Genomic DNA, 18,323 nt, shown 5'->3' with positions numbered 1-18,323 from the left:
AGAGCTGCATCAAACCAGTCTCAGGACTGAAGATCACAACAACAACAACAACAAAATAGTATGTGTGGAGGAGACCTGGAGACACTGGAAGATTTCACAGTGATTGTATAAGGCATAGATTTTGAAATTAGGTTTTAAACTGTAATACATTTCAAGGGACAGATGTGGACTCTGACCACAATTTGTTGATTATGCACTGTAATGTAAAACTTAAGAAATAGCAGAAGGGTTCTAAATTAAGGTTATGGGGCCTGGATAAATTGAAAGAACCAATAATTATTCAGAGTTTGAGAGGGAGCATTAAGCAATATTTTACTGAGGCAGTGGAAGGGAATGCAGTAGAAGACGAATGAATAGCTTTGAGACATTAAATGGTAGGGCAGCAGATGATCAAACAGATACAGAGTCGAGACTTAGTAGAAATCCTTGAATGGCACAAGGAACATTGACGAAAGAAGAAAATATAAAAATAAAGCGGGAAAAAACTGATACAGATGTCAAAAAATGAGACTGACAGAAAGTGCTAAATGGCTAGAGGACAAATGCAAGTCTGTAGAAGCATGCATATCTAGGGAAAATACAGATTCTGAATCTCACAAAATTAAAAAGACCTTGGGACAAAAAGAAGAACTATATGAATATCAAGTGTTCTGATGCCAAAGCACGTATGGCGGAAAGAGTGGGTCGATAAGGGGAACAAAGCTTAAGACATTATTGTAGAAAGAGAAAAGGAAGTAGATGAAATCAGACGAGAGATATGGTAATTCGAGAATAATTTGACAGAGCACTGAAAGATCTAGGTAGTAGCAACATTCCCTCAGAAAAGCTGAGAACCTTGGAGGTGCAGAAGATGAAGGCAGCCAGTAGAAAATGCACACACACAACAGGCGTCGGATGGAGAGCCAGGATGGGCTGCTGTAGATGCAATGGTGTCAGTGCTTCACATTCACATGGCTGTGCAGAAATCTTGAGCACATTCTAACTTGCATCGCAATGCGATATCAGACAAAGGCACCTTGGGTGGCATAATTGTGCAGAACGAGCCAGCATTCAGCCCCGAGAAGTCAGTGGTGTTGACCAAGATCAGACCCAAAACTACTGACCGGCGAGAGGTGACTGGCTCTGGTGAACGCCAGTGGCTCGGGGCTGGGGAGACCTTAGTTCAACCTTCAGCCAATGTAGGTGGCTGTCGGTCTCATTGATATCGTGGAAGGACATTGGGGGCCTCAAGGCAGAAGCCGGCATTTTCGTGGTAATTGCGTCTATGTTCCACCAATTCTCCGATAATCTATGTGACCGGATGGCCAGTACTTATAGTCGCAAAATGAGAGTTTCAGATGCCAAAGTCACATACTAAAGGGTTCTTCGTTATGGTAGAATCGGGCCTGTGACCAGCAAGCGGGCGTTACACTCGTTGAATTCGGAAGTTACCAGGGATCATATACAGCAAGCAAAAGGTTATGTGCAGCGTGTACAGAAACGAGCCTGCAGTTACAGGAGTAGAAGGTCGTGAAAGGAAAGCAGAAGTTAAGAAGGAATTGAGGCAGGGTTGTACCTTATTCCCGAATTTATTTAGTCAATACACTGGGCAAGCAGTAAAGGGAAGGAAACAAAAATTTGGAGAAGGAATTAAAGATCAGGAAGAAGAAATAAAAACTCTGAGGTTTGCTGATGACATTGTAATTCTGAGACAGAAAAGGACTTGGAAGAGTAGTTGAACGAAGTAGATAGCGTCTCGAAAAGAGGTTACAAGATAGGCATCAGTAAAAGAAAATGAAATGCAATGGAGTGTAGTCAAAGTAAATCAGGCAATGCTGTGGGATTTAGGTCAGGAAAAGAGACTAAAAGTAATAGATGTGTTTTGGTATTAGCTCAGCAAAATAACTGATGATGGCGTAAGTAGAGAGGATGTAAAAATGAGACTGTCTATGCGAAAGAAAACATTTCTGAAAAGTAAGAATTTATTAACTTCTAGTATGAATACTCTTGTACAGAAGTGAAACCTGGACGAAATAGAAAATTTTAAAATGTGATGGTATAGAATAACACTGAAGATTTGACGAGGAGATGTCATAACTAATGAGGAGATACTGAATCTGAATGGGGAGAGAGAAATTCATGGCACAACTTGACTGAGGGAGGGGATTAGTTAATAGTACCTGTTCTGAGGCATTAAGGACTTCTCAGTTTGGTATTAGAGGGCAGAAAGTGTGAGACGTAAATACAGTAGAGAGAAACTAAGGGAGGAATACAGTAAACACGTGAAAAGGCTATAGGTTGCAGTAGTTATTTTGAGACGAAAAGGCTTGCACAGGATAGACCAGTTTGCAGAGCTGAATCTAACGAGTCTTGGGACTGAAGACATCGGCCACGGACTGCTGAGCTTAACAACATAAGCTGAAAGTGAAAATGTTGCCAGCTCGTAGCGCACTACTGAAAGTGGAATATATGTGAGTCTCAATTCCAGTGTTGTTAAACTACACCAGCCTTCTTCGTAACTCTGAGATGATTGTGGTTGGTAGTTTTGTGACAAGCTAAAGCCTTTCATCAAATAAGTGGTGAAATTATCCGATTCATTAATAGTCAGTGTGAAAATCCATCATTTTTTTATTTGTTTGCAAATAGGACACTGCTGAATCCCATGAGTCACTGCACCATAACTTGCCGATAGTTTTTCCGTCCGTACTGTGTAATTCAATAGTAGTATAAATCCGTTATTGGACTGTTGCAGTGAGATGCTTTATTACTATTGTTAGTAATAATAATAATAATAATAATAATAATAATAATGTGGATACTTATCTTCGTATTGGGCATATCCATGAAAGTGAAAAGAAGAGAGAGGACGAAAGTTACTAGTGCCACATAGGCTGGCTGTGTAGAAGGCGCTAGGCGTCACATTGGTACACCTTTCCTACGGAGCAATTATAAACTAATTTTACTTACTGTTCCAAGTTATGTACTGAAAGTATCTGGGACTTAACAAATGACAAGTGTACCCAGTCCATTCATCAGGTCATTTCATCTTCTTTTGTTGTCCTAACGCCTCAATTAAAATGATTGGCAAGATAAATGCAATCTTCCCGATTTATCTTAAGGATAACATAAACAATTTCTACAAAATTCGAAACAGAACGCCACAGAATGTATCTAAGTGTCTGTTAGAAACTGTTTGTCAGACTGATACGGCCCATTTTGAAGATACTATTCTTCCTTTGTTGTTTTCGTTTCATAATTTCGCCATTGTTTAGGATTTAATATTCCAGTAGAGTGTGTAATTCCCAAAATTTGGTGCAGCACATGCTGGAAATAATTCACGTGGCGGAACAGATCGACAAGTAGAGAATTATAATATCATCAGACTGAGTATTGAGTCATAGAGTCCTATCATTTGCGCTATGTCAGTCAGCGTAATAACAAACACAAGACTTGTAACCGGTAGTGTATTTTCTTCAACATTACACTTTAAAGGAACTGTTACGGAATTCAGTAGCATCCATTGTGGATAAATTTAGCTTAAAGACTATCTCTTAGAAAGATATGTAATACCTGCACGTTGAACACATGGCCAAAAATCTCGCCAAGTTTCTTGGCGAACGTCTCGGACCTGCCAGTCTCTGTGGCGTACAGGATTGTGGCCTTGATGCGCGCTGACAGCACGCGTACAAACAGCTTCGAAGAGAACAGAGCTACCCTGGAATAATAAAAAGAAGAACGATCAGGTAAATGTGTTGCGAGACATTTCTTTTCTTTGGTGATGCCCGTTTATCGCGGAGTTCCAACATACGTACTGGGTGGTTATAGAATCTACTAAAGGCAATGACATTAAATCTTTATGCGTAAGGTTTTTTTTTTTTATTATTATTGGCTCAGATTGAGCTATTTGCCAATCTTCTTACAACACTGAATGGAGACAAACTGTCAGTGATACAGGTCCCAGTTGTTCGCTACAAGGGAAGTATACTACAGTTTTTTCCCTACAAATCTTCGAGAAGCATCTAATAACACTTCGAGCAAAGGATGCCCGCAACTTGATGTATGAAAAATTTTTCTCGAATCTAATGAAAGACGACCATATCCTCATTGTACAACTAAACTTTATTTCATTGTGTGTTGTGTACAATGGCACTGCTACTTTTATTATCTCCTTATATGCCAAACCCAAGATATAAAAACTAGAAAGATATCCAAATCTGGTCGTCGTGTCATCTCTGCCAACGGCGTCATTTGATGCACTATGGACGCACACGGGGTCAGCTCATCTATCCCGGACGTTGAAAGTTTTGCAGGCCTTGTAGTCACTACTTCTCATTCAGATAGCACCACAGTTGGCATCCTGAGGCGAGTGAATCCCGTTCCAGGGCTCTAACCAAGAAAACTCGAACCTAGGTCTTTCGTACACCAGTCAGACACGCTGACGACGTAGCCACGGAGGCTGACATTAGGCCACATCATTGACGTATACTGTCAGTTTCTTGTGACAGGATCCAACAAAAACTTGGCAAAGTTGCTCGATTTCTAGTAAAAGTGAACAGGTGCTTGATACTAGATACTGAACCGCCGTGAACCGGCTTGGGCTTTGCTGATAAAGACGTTTGTAGAGGTTTTGTTTAACTGGCGGGGGCATCTGCAGGCAAAGGGCATGTAAACAAGATTAAGTGCTGTGCATCCACGAGCTTTCTGTCACTGACTCGCATACAGTCGTGATACGATATTATGGTCGTAAACAGAGGCTACCCCAACTTGTATGTTATAGTTGGATAGAAGGAACACCTGCATGCCCGCGTTTCCGTTTTTTTCCCTTCTGAACAAGAGAGACGGTCTTACCTTCTTCATGCATTTTTCAAGTTGGAAAAGGAAAATGTCTTTTACGTTTACAGTAGAATTTTTCTATTTATTGTATGTTGAAGTCACTTTTACTTTCTTACAAGTTTCCACAGTCTTGTAACTTTTTGGCTTGTGTTTGAGTGCCGTAATTCGAAATATACCAGAACTGAAATTTATTGTGGATTTGTCCTTCGCACTTTATCTGCAGATCGCATTCGTTTAATGTTTGTTTTATCTCCGTTGGCGTTTTGCACCTGCGTGTTCAAGACATTTATGGGCAATAGGAATAGGATATTTAAACTTCTTTTGTAGTTTCTTGTTGTGTTTGTTTTCCAATTCAAGCACTATGTTTGTTACCTTCTTCCAAAATAATAACTCAACCCTCCATTCTATTCCCCAGATCGTCCGTTAGTAGGACTGAGTACTACTTTCCGGTTAAAAAAGTTATGCTTTTAAATCAACATTTTAAATGTTTTGAAACTCATTAGACATACGTTTAAATCAGAGTAAAAAAATAAAGTAGTAAATCATGTCAGTGGTATTAATGTACATATTTAAACCTAACATAGCCCTCTAAAACAGGTTGTTCAAAAAAAAAGCTTAGACTGAGACCTAAACATGAACGCTCAGATATTCATAGAACTGTCTTATATGACAAGATATGGTTTCTATCGAAACAGAAGTTCCGAATGCTGAAAATTTTGAAACATCACGGGTACATCAAGGGTACAAGATATCATCCTATTAGAAAGCAGTCCCTAGATGTTCTCTGCTGTAGGAGTTAGAGGAAATAATTCCGTATAAATGTACTGAAAGTTGCTACAGATGTTTTCTACTGTAATGTGAAAAGGATCTATCAGGTTTCAAATGATACTGACAAGGAAACCGTCGAAACAAATCATTGCAGAATACTCCGTTCTGTGCAGACATATAGTGAATGCTAGATAATTCTAGGATGTCAACCGTGGTCACAATCTACTTAATTAATTGATCGGCGTGCTTAGGACCATAAGTTTAATGTACAATCTCAGTTTGAATACAGTAATAAATTTTTCCAGGAGACAAAAAATGTTGATAAATAAAGACACATATAGTAAAGTTAGCGACATAATAAAATACACGGAGAAAACGAGCTGTTCTTTTGTGTCTTTACTATTTGATTGACAATCAAATGCACATGTTTTTATAAGCTGGGACGATTACAGTAGTAAACGCTACATCAATTAAAACTGTGTGGTAGACCGGAATATCGAAAGCGACAGTGTTTTACGAGCTCAACATCTCAGAACTCTGGTCAAAGCAGCTATTATTAATTCTCTACTTTGAGTACCGCACGGCGCATTCCGATGTTCCAGTTGGCGTAGCGTTGGCAATAGAAAGCAAAGATCTGGTTCCGAATTCCGATTCGACACACAGTGCAAATCGACATCCACATCTATACTCTGTAAACCACTTTGAAGTGCACAGCAGAGGGTGCTTCCCAATTATTAGGGCTTTTCCTCGTTCCACTCACGTATGGAGCACGAGAAAAATGTTTAAATTCCTCTTTGCGGGCTGTAATTAATCTAGTCTTGTCCTCGCCATCCGCATGGGAGCGATACGAGGGGGGTTTCAGTATTTTCCTAGAGTAATAATTTAAAGCCGGTTCTTCAAACTGTGTAAGTAGGCTTTCAAGGGATAATTTACATCTATCTTCAGGTTTTTCTACATCTCTGTGACATTTTCCCACGGGTCCTATTTGGTGCAGGTCCCACACACGTGAGCGATGTTCCAGGAGAGACCGCACAAGCGATTTTTAACCAATCTTCTTTGTAGACTAATTGCATTTCCCCAGTATTCTACCAATAAACCGAAATTTACCACCTGCTTTATACACGACTAAACGTATGTGATCACTCCATTTCATATTCCTACAAAGTGTTTCATCCACGTAGCTTGTGTAGTAATTAAAAGTGCAGCTGCTCACAGAGGTCCAGTGATGTTACAGTTTATTGTATGGCAGCGAAAATTGGTAGATATTCTAATGTGTGAATGTGGAACCGATTTACGTTGAAAAAAAAAATTACTTCCAGTTTTGGCCATCAGATGCAAATCCGGCGCTGTGAATGAAAGGAAGAAGTATAGAAATGTTTTCAGATGTGATAGACATAAAATTGCTTTACTATTAGCCGTTGCTTACACACTTTGTTTAATATAAGAACCGGAGACGTAGACGAGATGCTGCGTCCGTAAAGCGACGTGATTGACAGTTGCTCACAACTGTTCTAGTGGAATCTGCGCAACTTGTCCTGTACATTGGTCTTCAGATCAGGTAGAGAACGAACATGTTCCTGGTAAACGCGTTCTTTTAGATATCCCCTGAGCCTAAATTCATCAGGATTGAGATCAGATGATCTTGCAGGCCATGCATTTACGAAACCTGTGCAGATAACACGATCGAGGATGGCTGCATTAGGCAGAGCTTTCACAGGGCGAGCGATATGAAGTGTTGCCACATTTTTAATGGACACAGTGGTTTCCATTCAGTTTCGTTCTTCCAAAGCAGGAATCAAAAGCTGTACAAGGAGTTCTCAATAAGGTGCAGACGTCACGGTTCACCTTACAGGTGCTTAGGTATATTCTCTTCAAAGAAGAGCGGACCGAGAATAAAGCTGCTTGTGAACCCACACCACACAGTCACATAAGCGAGTGCCGTGGCTCGTTGTGCACAACACGTTGTTTAACAGTGCCTCAAATTCGGCAGTTCTATGTACTGACTGTAGTGTAAAATGTACCTTGTCACTCCATAGAATATTGCCCGGCCACATGTCATCCGTGCTAGAAACTGAAGAGCAAATTCAGAACGTTTCTGCGGATTATGAGGTTTCAGTTGCTGCACCATCACGATCCTGTACAGGACCAGTAAAAACAGACTGTAAATTCCATGCTGGTGACCATCGGATGGAAAATTCTCGTGACACTGCATGAGCACTAGTTCTAACCGGAGCGCGTGCTGCATGGTCACTTGCAGCAACAGCAACCTCGTCAGTAGCTCCCACTGGGATAGGACGCCTTCCTCTGCCAGGCACCAGATCAAGCTAACCTGTGATCTCGAATTTCGTCATCGTGATCATCTTTAAACCGTTTAGTGACATCCAATCTCTTCTCAGACCTTTCAGTCGACGATACACTGCCGGCCGGTGTGGCCGTGCGGTTGTAGTCGCTTCAGTCTGGAACCGCGTGACCGCTACGGTCGCAGGTTCGAATCCTGCCTCGGGCATGGATGTGTGTGATGTCCTTAGGTTAGTTACGTTTAAGTAGTTCTAAGTTCTAGGGGACTGATGACCTCAGCTGTTAAGTCCCATAGTGCTCAGAGCCATTTTTGACGATACACTCTCAGTGAAGCACTGTTTCTGTTTCCATAAAAGAGTTTCACTTACAGCAAACGCTCTCTATTCTCGATAGCCATACTGTTAACTCACGCTATGGCTTGTCAAGTGACAGCGTGGGTGTCGTGCCATCATACAAACAGTGTACAGCGCCAAATTTACACCTGATAGCCGAAACTGGGGCTTAAGTATTTTCCAGAGTAAATCGGTTCTGCATTAACACATTAGCATATGTACCAAGTTTCGCTCCCATATGAGAGTTACAGCCCACACTGGATCTTCGTGAGTAGCTTCACTTTAATTATGTCCACTCGGTATTTATATGAGTTGACTGGTTCCCACTGTGACTCGGCGATACAGCAGTCACAGGGCACCATGTTTTCATGTATTTTGAGTTACAGAATTATACATTTTTGAACATTTAAAGCAATTTGTTAATCTCTGCGCCACTTTGAAATATTATCAAAAATCTGCCTGAAAATTTATGCAGTTCTTTCAGACAGTACTGCGTTATAGATAACCGCAGCATTTGCGAAAATTTGGAAGTTACTGTCAATATTGCCTGGGAGGTCATTAAACACAATATGAACAGCAAGGACCCCAACAAAGTGGTCTGGGGGACACCCGAATTTACTGGTACATTTCTAGTCAATGACTGTCCATCCATGGTAACATTCTGCGCCCTCCATACCAAAAAATTCTCAGTTAAGTTATAAATTTCACTTGATACTCCATGCAGTTGTACTTTATATAATAAGGGCAGGTAGGTTAATTTTAATGCACAATCAGATGCAGATGGAAAATTTCATACTGAGATACAGTATTACGCTGTACGCTCTGAAAGTAACGGGAGCTGTTTGCTTGTTCTGAATAAAAGAGACTTGGTTTAACACAAATGAAAATCGTTTTACTTGTGTTATATTACTTTACCCATTTTCAGTCAGAAGTGCAGCTTGATTTATAGTCATCTTGCCATCTTTACAGAAATTATTAGTAGTACTTACTTATCTAGGTGGACTTATGCTCGCTTTTACGAATGTTAATATTGACGTCGTCTGAACTCACCTGGCAATTTGTTTGAAATTAAATCTTCGAGATGGCTTGCTCATTATTCTGTTATAAGCACAACTCTTCCACACGTGTGACTTCCAAGCAGGTTCCTGCAACAGTCAAGCACGAGTTCAGGTCAATGACTTTTAATTGCTCTTGCATCCCAAGAATTCTATTGCCGATAGATGTCGGCAGAGTGATAAAAAAAGATTGGTCCGCTGGACAGAAGGAAGAAACTGAGTTCAGCCATCATGGGTGATTAGTTAAACTTGGAGAAACAGATGTGGTAGAAATTGGCGACCGAAACTTTGGCGCCGATACACTACAGGTGATTTATTCAACAGTATTTTGATGGGAAACTACGAACGCACGAGTTATCTCATATATGACGTCGCAGTTTTACGATCAGTATACATATAATTTTCCTGCTTATAACTTGGTAGTTCAGGACACTGAAGCAGTTACTGTAATTGATGATTAATAGTGCTTCGTAGAATAGCTCTTTGCTTACGCCCTATACTGTAAGATCACGGATTTATTTCCCTCTCAAAGAGTTGCGATACCCCATCTGGCTGTTATACTAGCAATATTACTGAACCAGAGCTTCTAATTATGCCTCTAATATGAGCTTCTAGTTATACCTCTAATATATATTTCACTGACTGTCTGAAACTCGACTATTCATCAGATGACTGATTCATATACTCGTGAATAGTCATTAAGGAGAGCAACTGAGCCTATAGAAGGCCAAAGGAGCTATGTGTTAAAATCATTTTATCACACTATCAGAAAAGATAACTACGTTTCAAAACGACCTTGTAAATTACCGAGAAAAGGAAATAACGCATTTCACATTTTACTTGTCACTCAACCTTTTTGATTGCACGGAAGTCCCCAGAATATCAGTTAATTGCAACCACTATAAAGAAACATGATGAGACACTTCGAAAGGACCGTTCTTTGTGCTGATGATTCACGAACCATCTACACTCCTGGAAATTGAAATAAGAACACCGTGAATTCATTGTCCCAGGAAGGGGAAACTTTATTGACACATTCCTGGGGTCAGATACATCACATGATCACACTGACAGAACCACAGGCACATAGACACAGGCAACAGAGCATGCACAATGTCGGCACTAGTACAGTGTATATCCACCTTTCGCAGCAATGCAGGCTGCTATTCTCCCATGGAGACGATCGTAGAGATGCTGGATGTAGTCCTGTGGAACGGCTTGCCATGCCATTTCCATCTGGCGCCTCAGTTGGACCAGCGTTCGTGCTGGACGTGCAGACCGCGTGAGACGACGCTTCATCCAGTCCCAAACATGCTCAATGGGGGACAGATCCGGAGATCTTGCTGGCCAGGGTAGTTGACTTACACCTTCTAGAGCACGTTGGGTGGCACGGGATACATGCGGACGTGCATTGTCCTGTTGGAACAGCAAGTTCCCTTGCCGGTCTAGGAATGGTAGAACGATGGGTTCGATGACGGTTTGGATGTACCGTGCACTATTCAGTGTCCCCTCGACGATCACCAGTGGTGTACGGCCAGTGTAGGAGATCGCTCCCCACACCATAATGCCGGGTGTTGACCCTGTGTGCCTCGGTCGTATGCAGTCCTGATTGTGGCGCTCACCTGCACGGCGCCAAACACGCATACGACCATCATTGGCACCAAGGCAGAAGCGACTCTCATCGCTGAAGACGACACGTCTCCATTCGTCCCTCCATTCACGCCTGTCGCGACACCACTGGAGGCGGGCTGCACGATGTTGGGGCGTGAGCGGAAGACGGCCTAACGGTGTGCGGGACCGTAGCCCAGCTTCATGGAGACGGTTGCGACTGGTCCTCGCCGATATCCCAGGAGCAACAGTGTCCCTAATTTGCTGGGAAGTGGCGGTGCGGTCCCCTACGGCACTGCGTAGGATCCTACGGTCTTGGCGTGCATCCGTGCGTCGCTGCGGTCCGGTCCCAGGTCGACGGGCACGTGCACCTTCCGCCGACCACTGGCGACAACATCGATGTACTATGGAGACCTCACGCCCCACGTGTTGAGCAATTCGGCGGTACGTCCACCCGGCCTCCCGCATGCCCACTATACGCCCTCGCTCAAAGTCCGTCAACTGCACATACGGTTCACGTCCACGCTGTCGCGGCATGCTACCAGTGTTAAAGACTGCGATGGAGCTCCGTATGCCACGGCAAACTGGCTGACACTGACGGCGGCGGTGCACAAATGCTGCGCAGCTAGCGCCATTCGACGGCCAACACCGCGGTTCCTGGTGTGTCCGCTGTGCCTTGCGTGTGATCATTGCTTGTACAGCCCTCTCGCAGTGTCCGGAGCAAGTATGGTGGGTCTGACACACCGGTGTCAATGTGTTCTTTTTTCCATTTCCAGGAGTGTATATATCTCTCAGTTTTATTGTTACTGAAATAGTGAATTGACGCGGAATTTCTTTTACTTTCTCAAATTTAAAGTTATTATGGAGCATACTCAAGAAATTATGGAAAATTTCAATTTCTCCGTATAAATAATGTCTATTGTTTCGCCCTGGCTTGCTGAGAGATACGCTCTTATGAGTTTTGGTTCTCCGTTGGATTGGAAAACGAAGTAATTATTGATTTTGTTTGGTTCTTGATACACTGCCGGAAAAAAATAATACTCCCTTTTAGAGGTTTTCAATTCACTCAAGATTTATTGTTGCAGCAGTGCACATGGAGTACATGAAATGATTACATTTACAGATTAATAGCACAAGCGGTTCTTAGGTACCCGGCACCCATGCTGAAACAGGCATATTAGTCCGTGGCGTAGCCTCCACAGTCGGCAATGCAGGTGCTGACTCTGGCATCTAATCGATCGTACAGATGGCGAATACTACCTAGGAATACGTTATGCCACATCTGCTCGACAGGCTCACGTAGTTCTGTAAGAGTTTTTGGCTGACGAATCGCATGAGTCACTTATCGTTCCGTCATATCCCACAAGTGCTCGATTGGAGACATGTCTGGAGATCATGCTGGTCAGGGCAGTTGTTGCACGTCTTGCGGAACACGTTGAGTCTCACGGGTAGTGTGTGGGCGAGCATTATTCTGTTGGAAAAACACATCACCTTCCTGTTGCAAGAACGGCAAAAGGACGGGTCTAACAACATTGTGCACGTACTAAGCGCTGGTTAGCGTCCCCTCCAGAAACACCATAGGTGAACGAGGGTTGTAGCTTATCACACCCCAGATCAAAAGGCTGGGGTTGGACCAGTGTGTCCTTGACGAATGCACTCTACGAGACAGTGCTCACCAGGTCTATGTCGCACGCATAAACAACTATCACTTGCGTGCAGACAGAATCTGCCTTCATCGCTGAAGACCACGGCGCGCCATTCAGTTTTTCAAGTGATCCTCTGACGGCACCAGTCGAGTTGTGCACGTCGATGCGTGAGTGGAAGACGGGCTAGAGGTGTCCGTGCCCGCAGTCCTATTGCTAATAACCGGTTCGCAACAGTTTGAGTTGACATGTCGGGGCTCACAATCCCTCTTATCTGCGCTGTGTAGCTGTACGATCTGCCATTGCTGCCCTTGCTATACGACGAACCTGGCGGGCGTCTGTGCTGCGTGGACAGCCAGAATCTTGTCTATGGGTGTCAGAATGTTCTCGTAACAACTGATACCAGCATAGTTGCACAGCTGATGCAGCACGTCCAGCTGACGTGGTAATTCTCCGATTGGACAATCCTGCTGCTCAGAAGGCCACAATTTGCCCTTTTCAGACTCGCTCAGTTAGCTGTAAGAAGCACAAATGCGTCTCCTTGGCATGTATGCCTGCTTGCTTCACGCGACTGCAGCATACTGATCCTTCAGGCTGTGAACATTCCCAATTGAACGGTAGACACAGATGGCGCACTGGTAGCTACACCACTACGCTATCTGTTGTGGCGGACAACGTTGAATCCGTTATCAGTACATCTACTATTCCTCCCCCCCCCCTCCTCAGGCGGCATATGCTGTCATCTGATCAAAATCAACGTTGTCTTTCTAGGTGTTCTAATTTCCTTTTCCGACAATGCACATTTGTCAGGTTGTTAAGGATGATTTGCCACGTAACTTTTGTCTAGGCATTAGATTAAAAGGTATTATATTTGGTCGCATGTTGCAGAACAGCTTAGTCTTTCTGTGGAGGAATAAAATGTCTGGTATATCTCCAGAATAACTGTAGAAATGTTGCACCTACCTGACTCAAGAAATACATGTCTGTATTATCTGTTAATTGGAACCTATGCTCCGAAATTTCCAGCGATTCAATGTTGGCAGATGTATTACAGTGCTTACTGACAAAGCTTCAATAATAGAACTGTGAAAGGAATTTTTCATCATCAGGTAATGAATGTAACTGAACTAAATCAACAGAAGAGATGCCTGCAAGTTTCGTGCACAACATACTTAGAAAAGCATTTTCGTGACAGCACAGTCGGAGTGAGAAGATGGACGCGGTGTTGTTCCAGATTTATTGTTTTGCACATACTGTTTAGCAACAGATACAATTGTGCAATCTTCTTTTAGGGCGGGGATGCTATTAGAACTTTTCAAGTTGCATCGAGGAAATCTGGCCTGTTTACGAGTAATTTTTTTCAATGAAGTAAATCGCATCGTGTTTCCGTTATTTTTTACCTGTGAGAAGTAGGCTAGAGGCTCAGAAGAATGCATGCGCAGTGTTTGGCAGGGAGCTCTCTTCCGCCCGCGGCTGCAGTTAATCTGTTATATTGGCCATCAGAAAGGTATTGACCTACTAAGATGTCACTGTGAGGTTTATTTTGTTTCATTGTTCGCCGTTTGTCGCCCCTCTTTAACTTCTATTTACAAGATCGATGTCATAGGAAAAATTTATGTGAAGTGTGCGTAGAGACATCACGTCCACACTGCAAACAAGGGACGGAAACCCAACAGTTGGGAATATTGTAAATGAGTCAGACGAAACGTATATTGTGACTAAAGAAAAGCATTTCTGCATTTATATAAACAGGACATGAATTAATACACTAAACTGTGTACGAAGCAGTGACTGATAACATATATACACAACTGTAGAATCTGACCAATATTTTTCCCAAAGTATCAGTGTGCTGAATAGGTGATAGATTTAACATATTTGCGACACCTACACCTCAACATCTCAGTCACTTTTACAGTGGAGATGTAATTAACTTGCTGGCGTATTCCTTTCACGCGTATCCTTCTCAGCAGCAACCAGGTCTGTACTACTCAAGACTGGCCTACAGCTTACAAAACCGAAGTATGAAACTTTTGTAAAACTGGGCGATGAAATTGAAACGATGAGTTGTAGCCATTCAAGTAATTATTACACATCTGTTCTCTCACAGTAACTATATAAAAATAGTTATGACTAACGGATATCGCTCATTAATTATGTAGAATAAATTGATGCCAACGTTTAATTAATAAAAGCTCGAAAACTGCACGGTCTCACCTGGTAATCGTAGGAGGGCTTAAGCAGGTACATCGCCATCTCCTGGTGGTACACGGGGCACACGGACCCTGAGATGGGTGGCACAATCCACACCCAGTCAGCTGGACATCCCTTGCGCAGCCGCATTTCGTTCTTGTAGTGCTTCATGAAACTCTCAGAAGCTGTATGATGGTCCACAATCGTCACAGATTTCAACTGTAAGATGGAGACAATATTTTAGTGACACATGTAGTCAGGAATATGATATCAGGTACAAAAGAATTTGTTTTTCTATATTATTTAGGCCCTTTTTTTTTACAAACTACGAGCGACTGAGAAGATGTCTTTGTATGTGCTGTAACTAACCAAAAGTTAGCTTCACTCGAGCGATGTTAACAAGATGCGTGCAATATATTCCCAAATCGTTTTGTAAATCACTTGAAATTCCTGAAGAATTGTCACTGGGTCATCGAACAACGAAAAAAAAAAAAAAAAGAAAATATCTGTGCAGATAAACCAGGACACAACTTTTAACTCTAAGGACGAATCCCAGGACACACAGATTGTTATAGCATCATGAACATGTCATGTTGGTGACGCAAAACACAATATGCAGGCTATGGACTAACAAACATTATTGGTGATGGCTTGCATCTGCTTATGCCAGTAACACTTCCCTCTCATCCCCAGTATGGTATTTTTCAACACAAGAACATTTTGCACCAGACGGCAATGCTCGCGCTGCAGAGATTCCAGTACCATTGAGAAGAGTTGCAGCTGATCTCCGACGTATACACTTGCCCCCCTCTTCCACTTCCAAAGAAAAAAAAATCATGATAAGCCGACCTTGCCAAATATAAAATTGTTTTCTTTCTGTATCATCATAAAATGTCTACTGAGCTGCAGGATTTGTGTCTTACCTGAAAGCTGTGCAATACGGCAACATTGACTTCTACTAGCGCCTTATCCTTCCATAACGTAACTGCAGTTCGCGTATCCAAACCCATTCGTGTGGCTACCGTCTGAAACATAAACAAAGTCTTGTGCAGTCTATTATTATGATATTCGTGCATGGATGAAGTGACTTTAAGATGAATCAGAATATGGTTTTATTTTCTCTGGGAAAACGAAAAATTTTTTCGACTGGTCCCAGAAATTTTATCGAACAATAAATATTTGTGAGTAGAAATCGAGACGAGCGAACAGCACGTCAGCAAGTCTGTACATAAAATCAGCTGAAGCATAAATTACAAAAGAAAAAAGTGGTTAAGATAGTGGCGACTGCACCTGAAAGGATGATAACACAAAATGAGAAATTAATGAACCGAAGACCGCGGTATACGAGTGAGTGGGGGATCGCCACAATGAAAGTGCTAATGAATAACGTCAAGGATCTTGGCCAGGAAGGAGGAATATAAATGAAGCACACGAAACAGAAATAGATTTGGAGGAGTACAAAAAAATTTAAGAAACGTATGTGTTCCTGTCTTGTTGTTATTTATAAACATAGCTATCCTGATGTGATTGGTTATGTAACTAGTGCAACCTGGTCTACTCAGTGCATTCATGCTGAGAAATCACGTTTTTCCTGAGAATATGTGTGTGTGCAAAGACATAAATGAGTTTTCTCAGTCGTGTTGTCAAAGAAAGCCTTACCTCAAGCATATTGTATCTGTGAGCGTCACAGAGATTGCGACAACCAATTTCCGTGCTCATGTACCAGCCGTTGAAAGGAGCAGCGGTGAATTCGATTCCTCCACAGTCAAACATCATACCCGACACTGCTGGGAGCGCGAACCACTGCAGACCCAGCTCCTCGAACCAGTCATACCTGTCATGTGAATTAAACAACACATTACTACGTTGACGAATAACACGTGATACAGAAAACAGATTGACAATCCCACCATTCAGAGAGTATGTCTACAAGGACTATAGCGCTGTTTGAGACTGCTTACGCTGCAGTATGTCCAGGATGTATTTTTACCTTGTTAATCCATCGTTATTTTTCAGAGAGGAGATTAATACTTGCAGTAAAAGATTTTTCCTTATTGTTCCATTTTTCATTTACCATGGACAGATGCATAACTCAGTTACATTATCCTTGAAACAAAACAGAGGATTATACCACCTTTCTCTCCTGGTCTATACTTTACTTAGGCGACACACAACAGGGGCGACTATAGAAGCGAGTTTAGTGCATGAAATTTTGCTGACATTAATAGGCTTGTTTTATTTTTGTCTCAGCTGGAATAAGTACATTCACGCCATCATATTATCATGTGAGAGACACATGTATCGTTTTATGTGTTTCGTCAAATACTGAAAATACAAGTAACACTTTTTCATTGGCGAAAATGTTGCACTTGTTTGTGAATTCCTTTGTACACCATAAACTATACGAAGAACTATTTCTTCGATGTGTTGTTGATATTTAAAATGAGGTGCAAGGCTTCTATTTTGACTTTACGATCTTTCAAACGTCGATTGACTTCACTTGGTGATGAATGGTCCGTCCTGAAATAATGTTTTCGAAAAGAAAGTTTGGCGTTTAAGGTAGCGTTGATGACGAGGTCGTAAGAAATGGAGCAGAAGCTGTGATTACGGATGGATGGTAAAGGAAATCTACTATGTGCTTTCCAAAAGAACCATCCTTGCATTTACATGAAGTGATTGAGGTCGATCTGTCTCTCTCTGTCTTTCTCTGTTCCTTTCTCTCTCTCTGCCCCTTGTTCTTTCTCTTTCTCTGTCTCTGTCTTCGTAGAGAGTATACATAACATTTGAGAAGACTGACGCGAAAGAGAGATTGAATCTGTTTCTTTTTTCGTATCAGGATGTCAGACGTTTAATGAACCCTCACATTTAAAGTGAAGATGCAATGAACCGACTGGATACTCACGTTGGATGTGAGAGTGGTACCCGCAGGACCAGCTCTGGCGGGATGTCAAAGATCTCTGGATCCTCTCCATTTGCAGACAGCACCAGCGGTAGAACGTCGAAGTTCGTGCGTGGACTCTTCCATCCCAGCTTTAGGCACACCTGCCAAAAATTATTTACTGACGGCTCTACCAGCGAGTTGGAGTAGTTTCTCCAGTAAAATAAAGAGAATCAGAGAACGCGCTAACACATTATGTATGACATGAAGATTCCTAAACAATTTATTCGATCTTCTATTGTGAACGTTTAATAGTTAATCAAATTCATTTTTCCAATTAATGATGCAAGCAATGACAAATTACTTTATTGGACTACGTATATCGATCAAATGAATGTGAAAATCCTACTAACCTGAAAACTACTTTTCAGAAATGTAATTGCATTCACTGAAATGGAATGTGTGGGAAGTAAGGTAATACATTCAGTGACAGGAAACGAAAACAATATCCGTTCACAAACAGTGAACTTGCAGTGTAATTTGTGGCAGACCAGTTTCCGAAGCCAATTAAATACAAGCTTTTCGCGAACATTTACCGTAGTCATTTGGGTAATTGAGCACGATTTCAATACTGGGTAAAGTTTTGCTGTCACGGAGTCCTACCTGTCACACCAGAATATTACACCACAGGATTTTCCTTGGGGCGCGTGGAAATGGCACCACAAGGGGAAAACAG

General features: G+C 42.1%; 1 protein-coding gene across 1 annotated transcript in view; it reads right to left on the bottom strand.

Moving 5' to 3' along the window:
- Positions 1 to 18,323, bottom strand: part of LOC124613031 (nitric oxide synthase, salivary gland-like) — a 159,237-nt gene that overhangs the window by 130,894 nt on the left and 10,020 nt on the right. Inside the window, 6 exon segments of the mRNA XM_047141599.1 lie at positions 3,550 to 3,694; positions 9,261 to 9,355; positions 14,734 to 14,928; positions 15,633 to 15,734; positions 16,369 to 16,543; positions 17,612 to 17,751. Coding sequence (XP_046997555.1) covers positions 3,550 to 3,694; positions 9,261 to 9,355; positions 14,734 to 14,928; positions 15,633 to 15,734; positions 16,369 to 16,543; positions 17,612 to 17,751 — 852 coding nt within the window.

This window comes from Schistocerca americana, chromosome 4 (assembly GCF_021461395.2).
Source record: "Schistocerca americana isolate TAMUIC-IGC-003095 chromosome 4, iqSchAmer2.1, whole genome shotgun sequence".
NCBI lineage: Eukaryota > Metazoa > Arthropoda > Insecta > Orthoptera > Acrididae > Schistocerca > Schistocerca americana.
The sequence above is the reverse complement of the archived record's forward strand: the minus strand, read 5'-3'. Positions and strand labels throughout refer to the sequence as shown.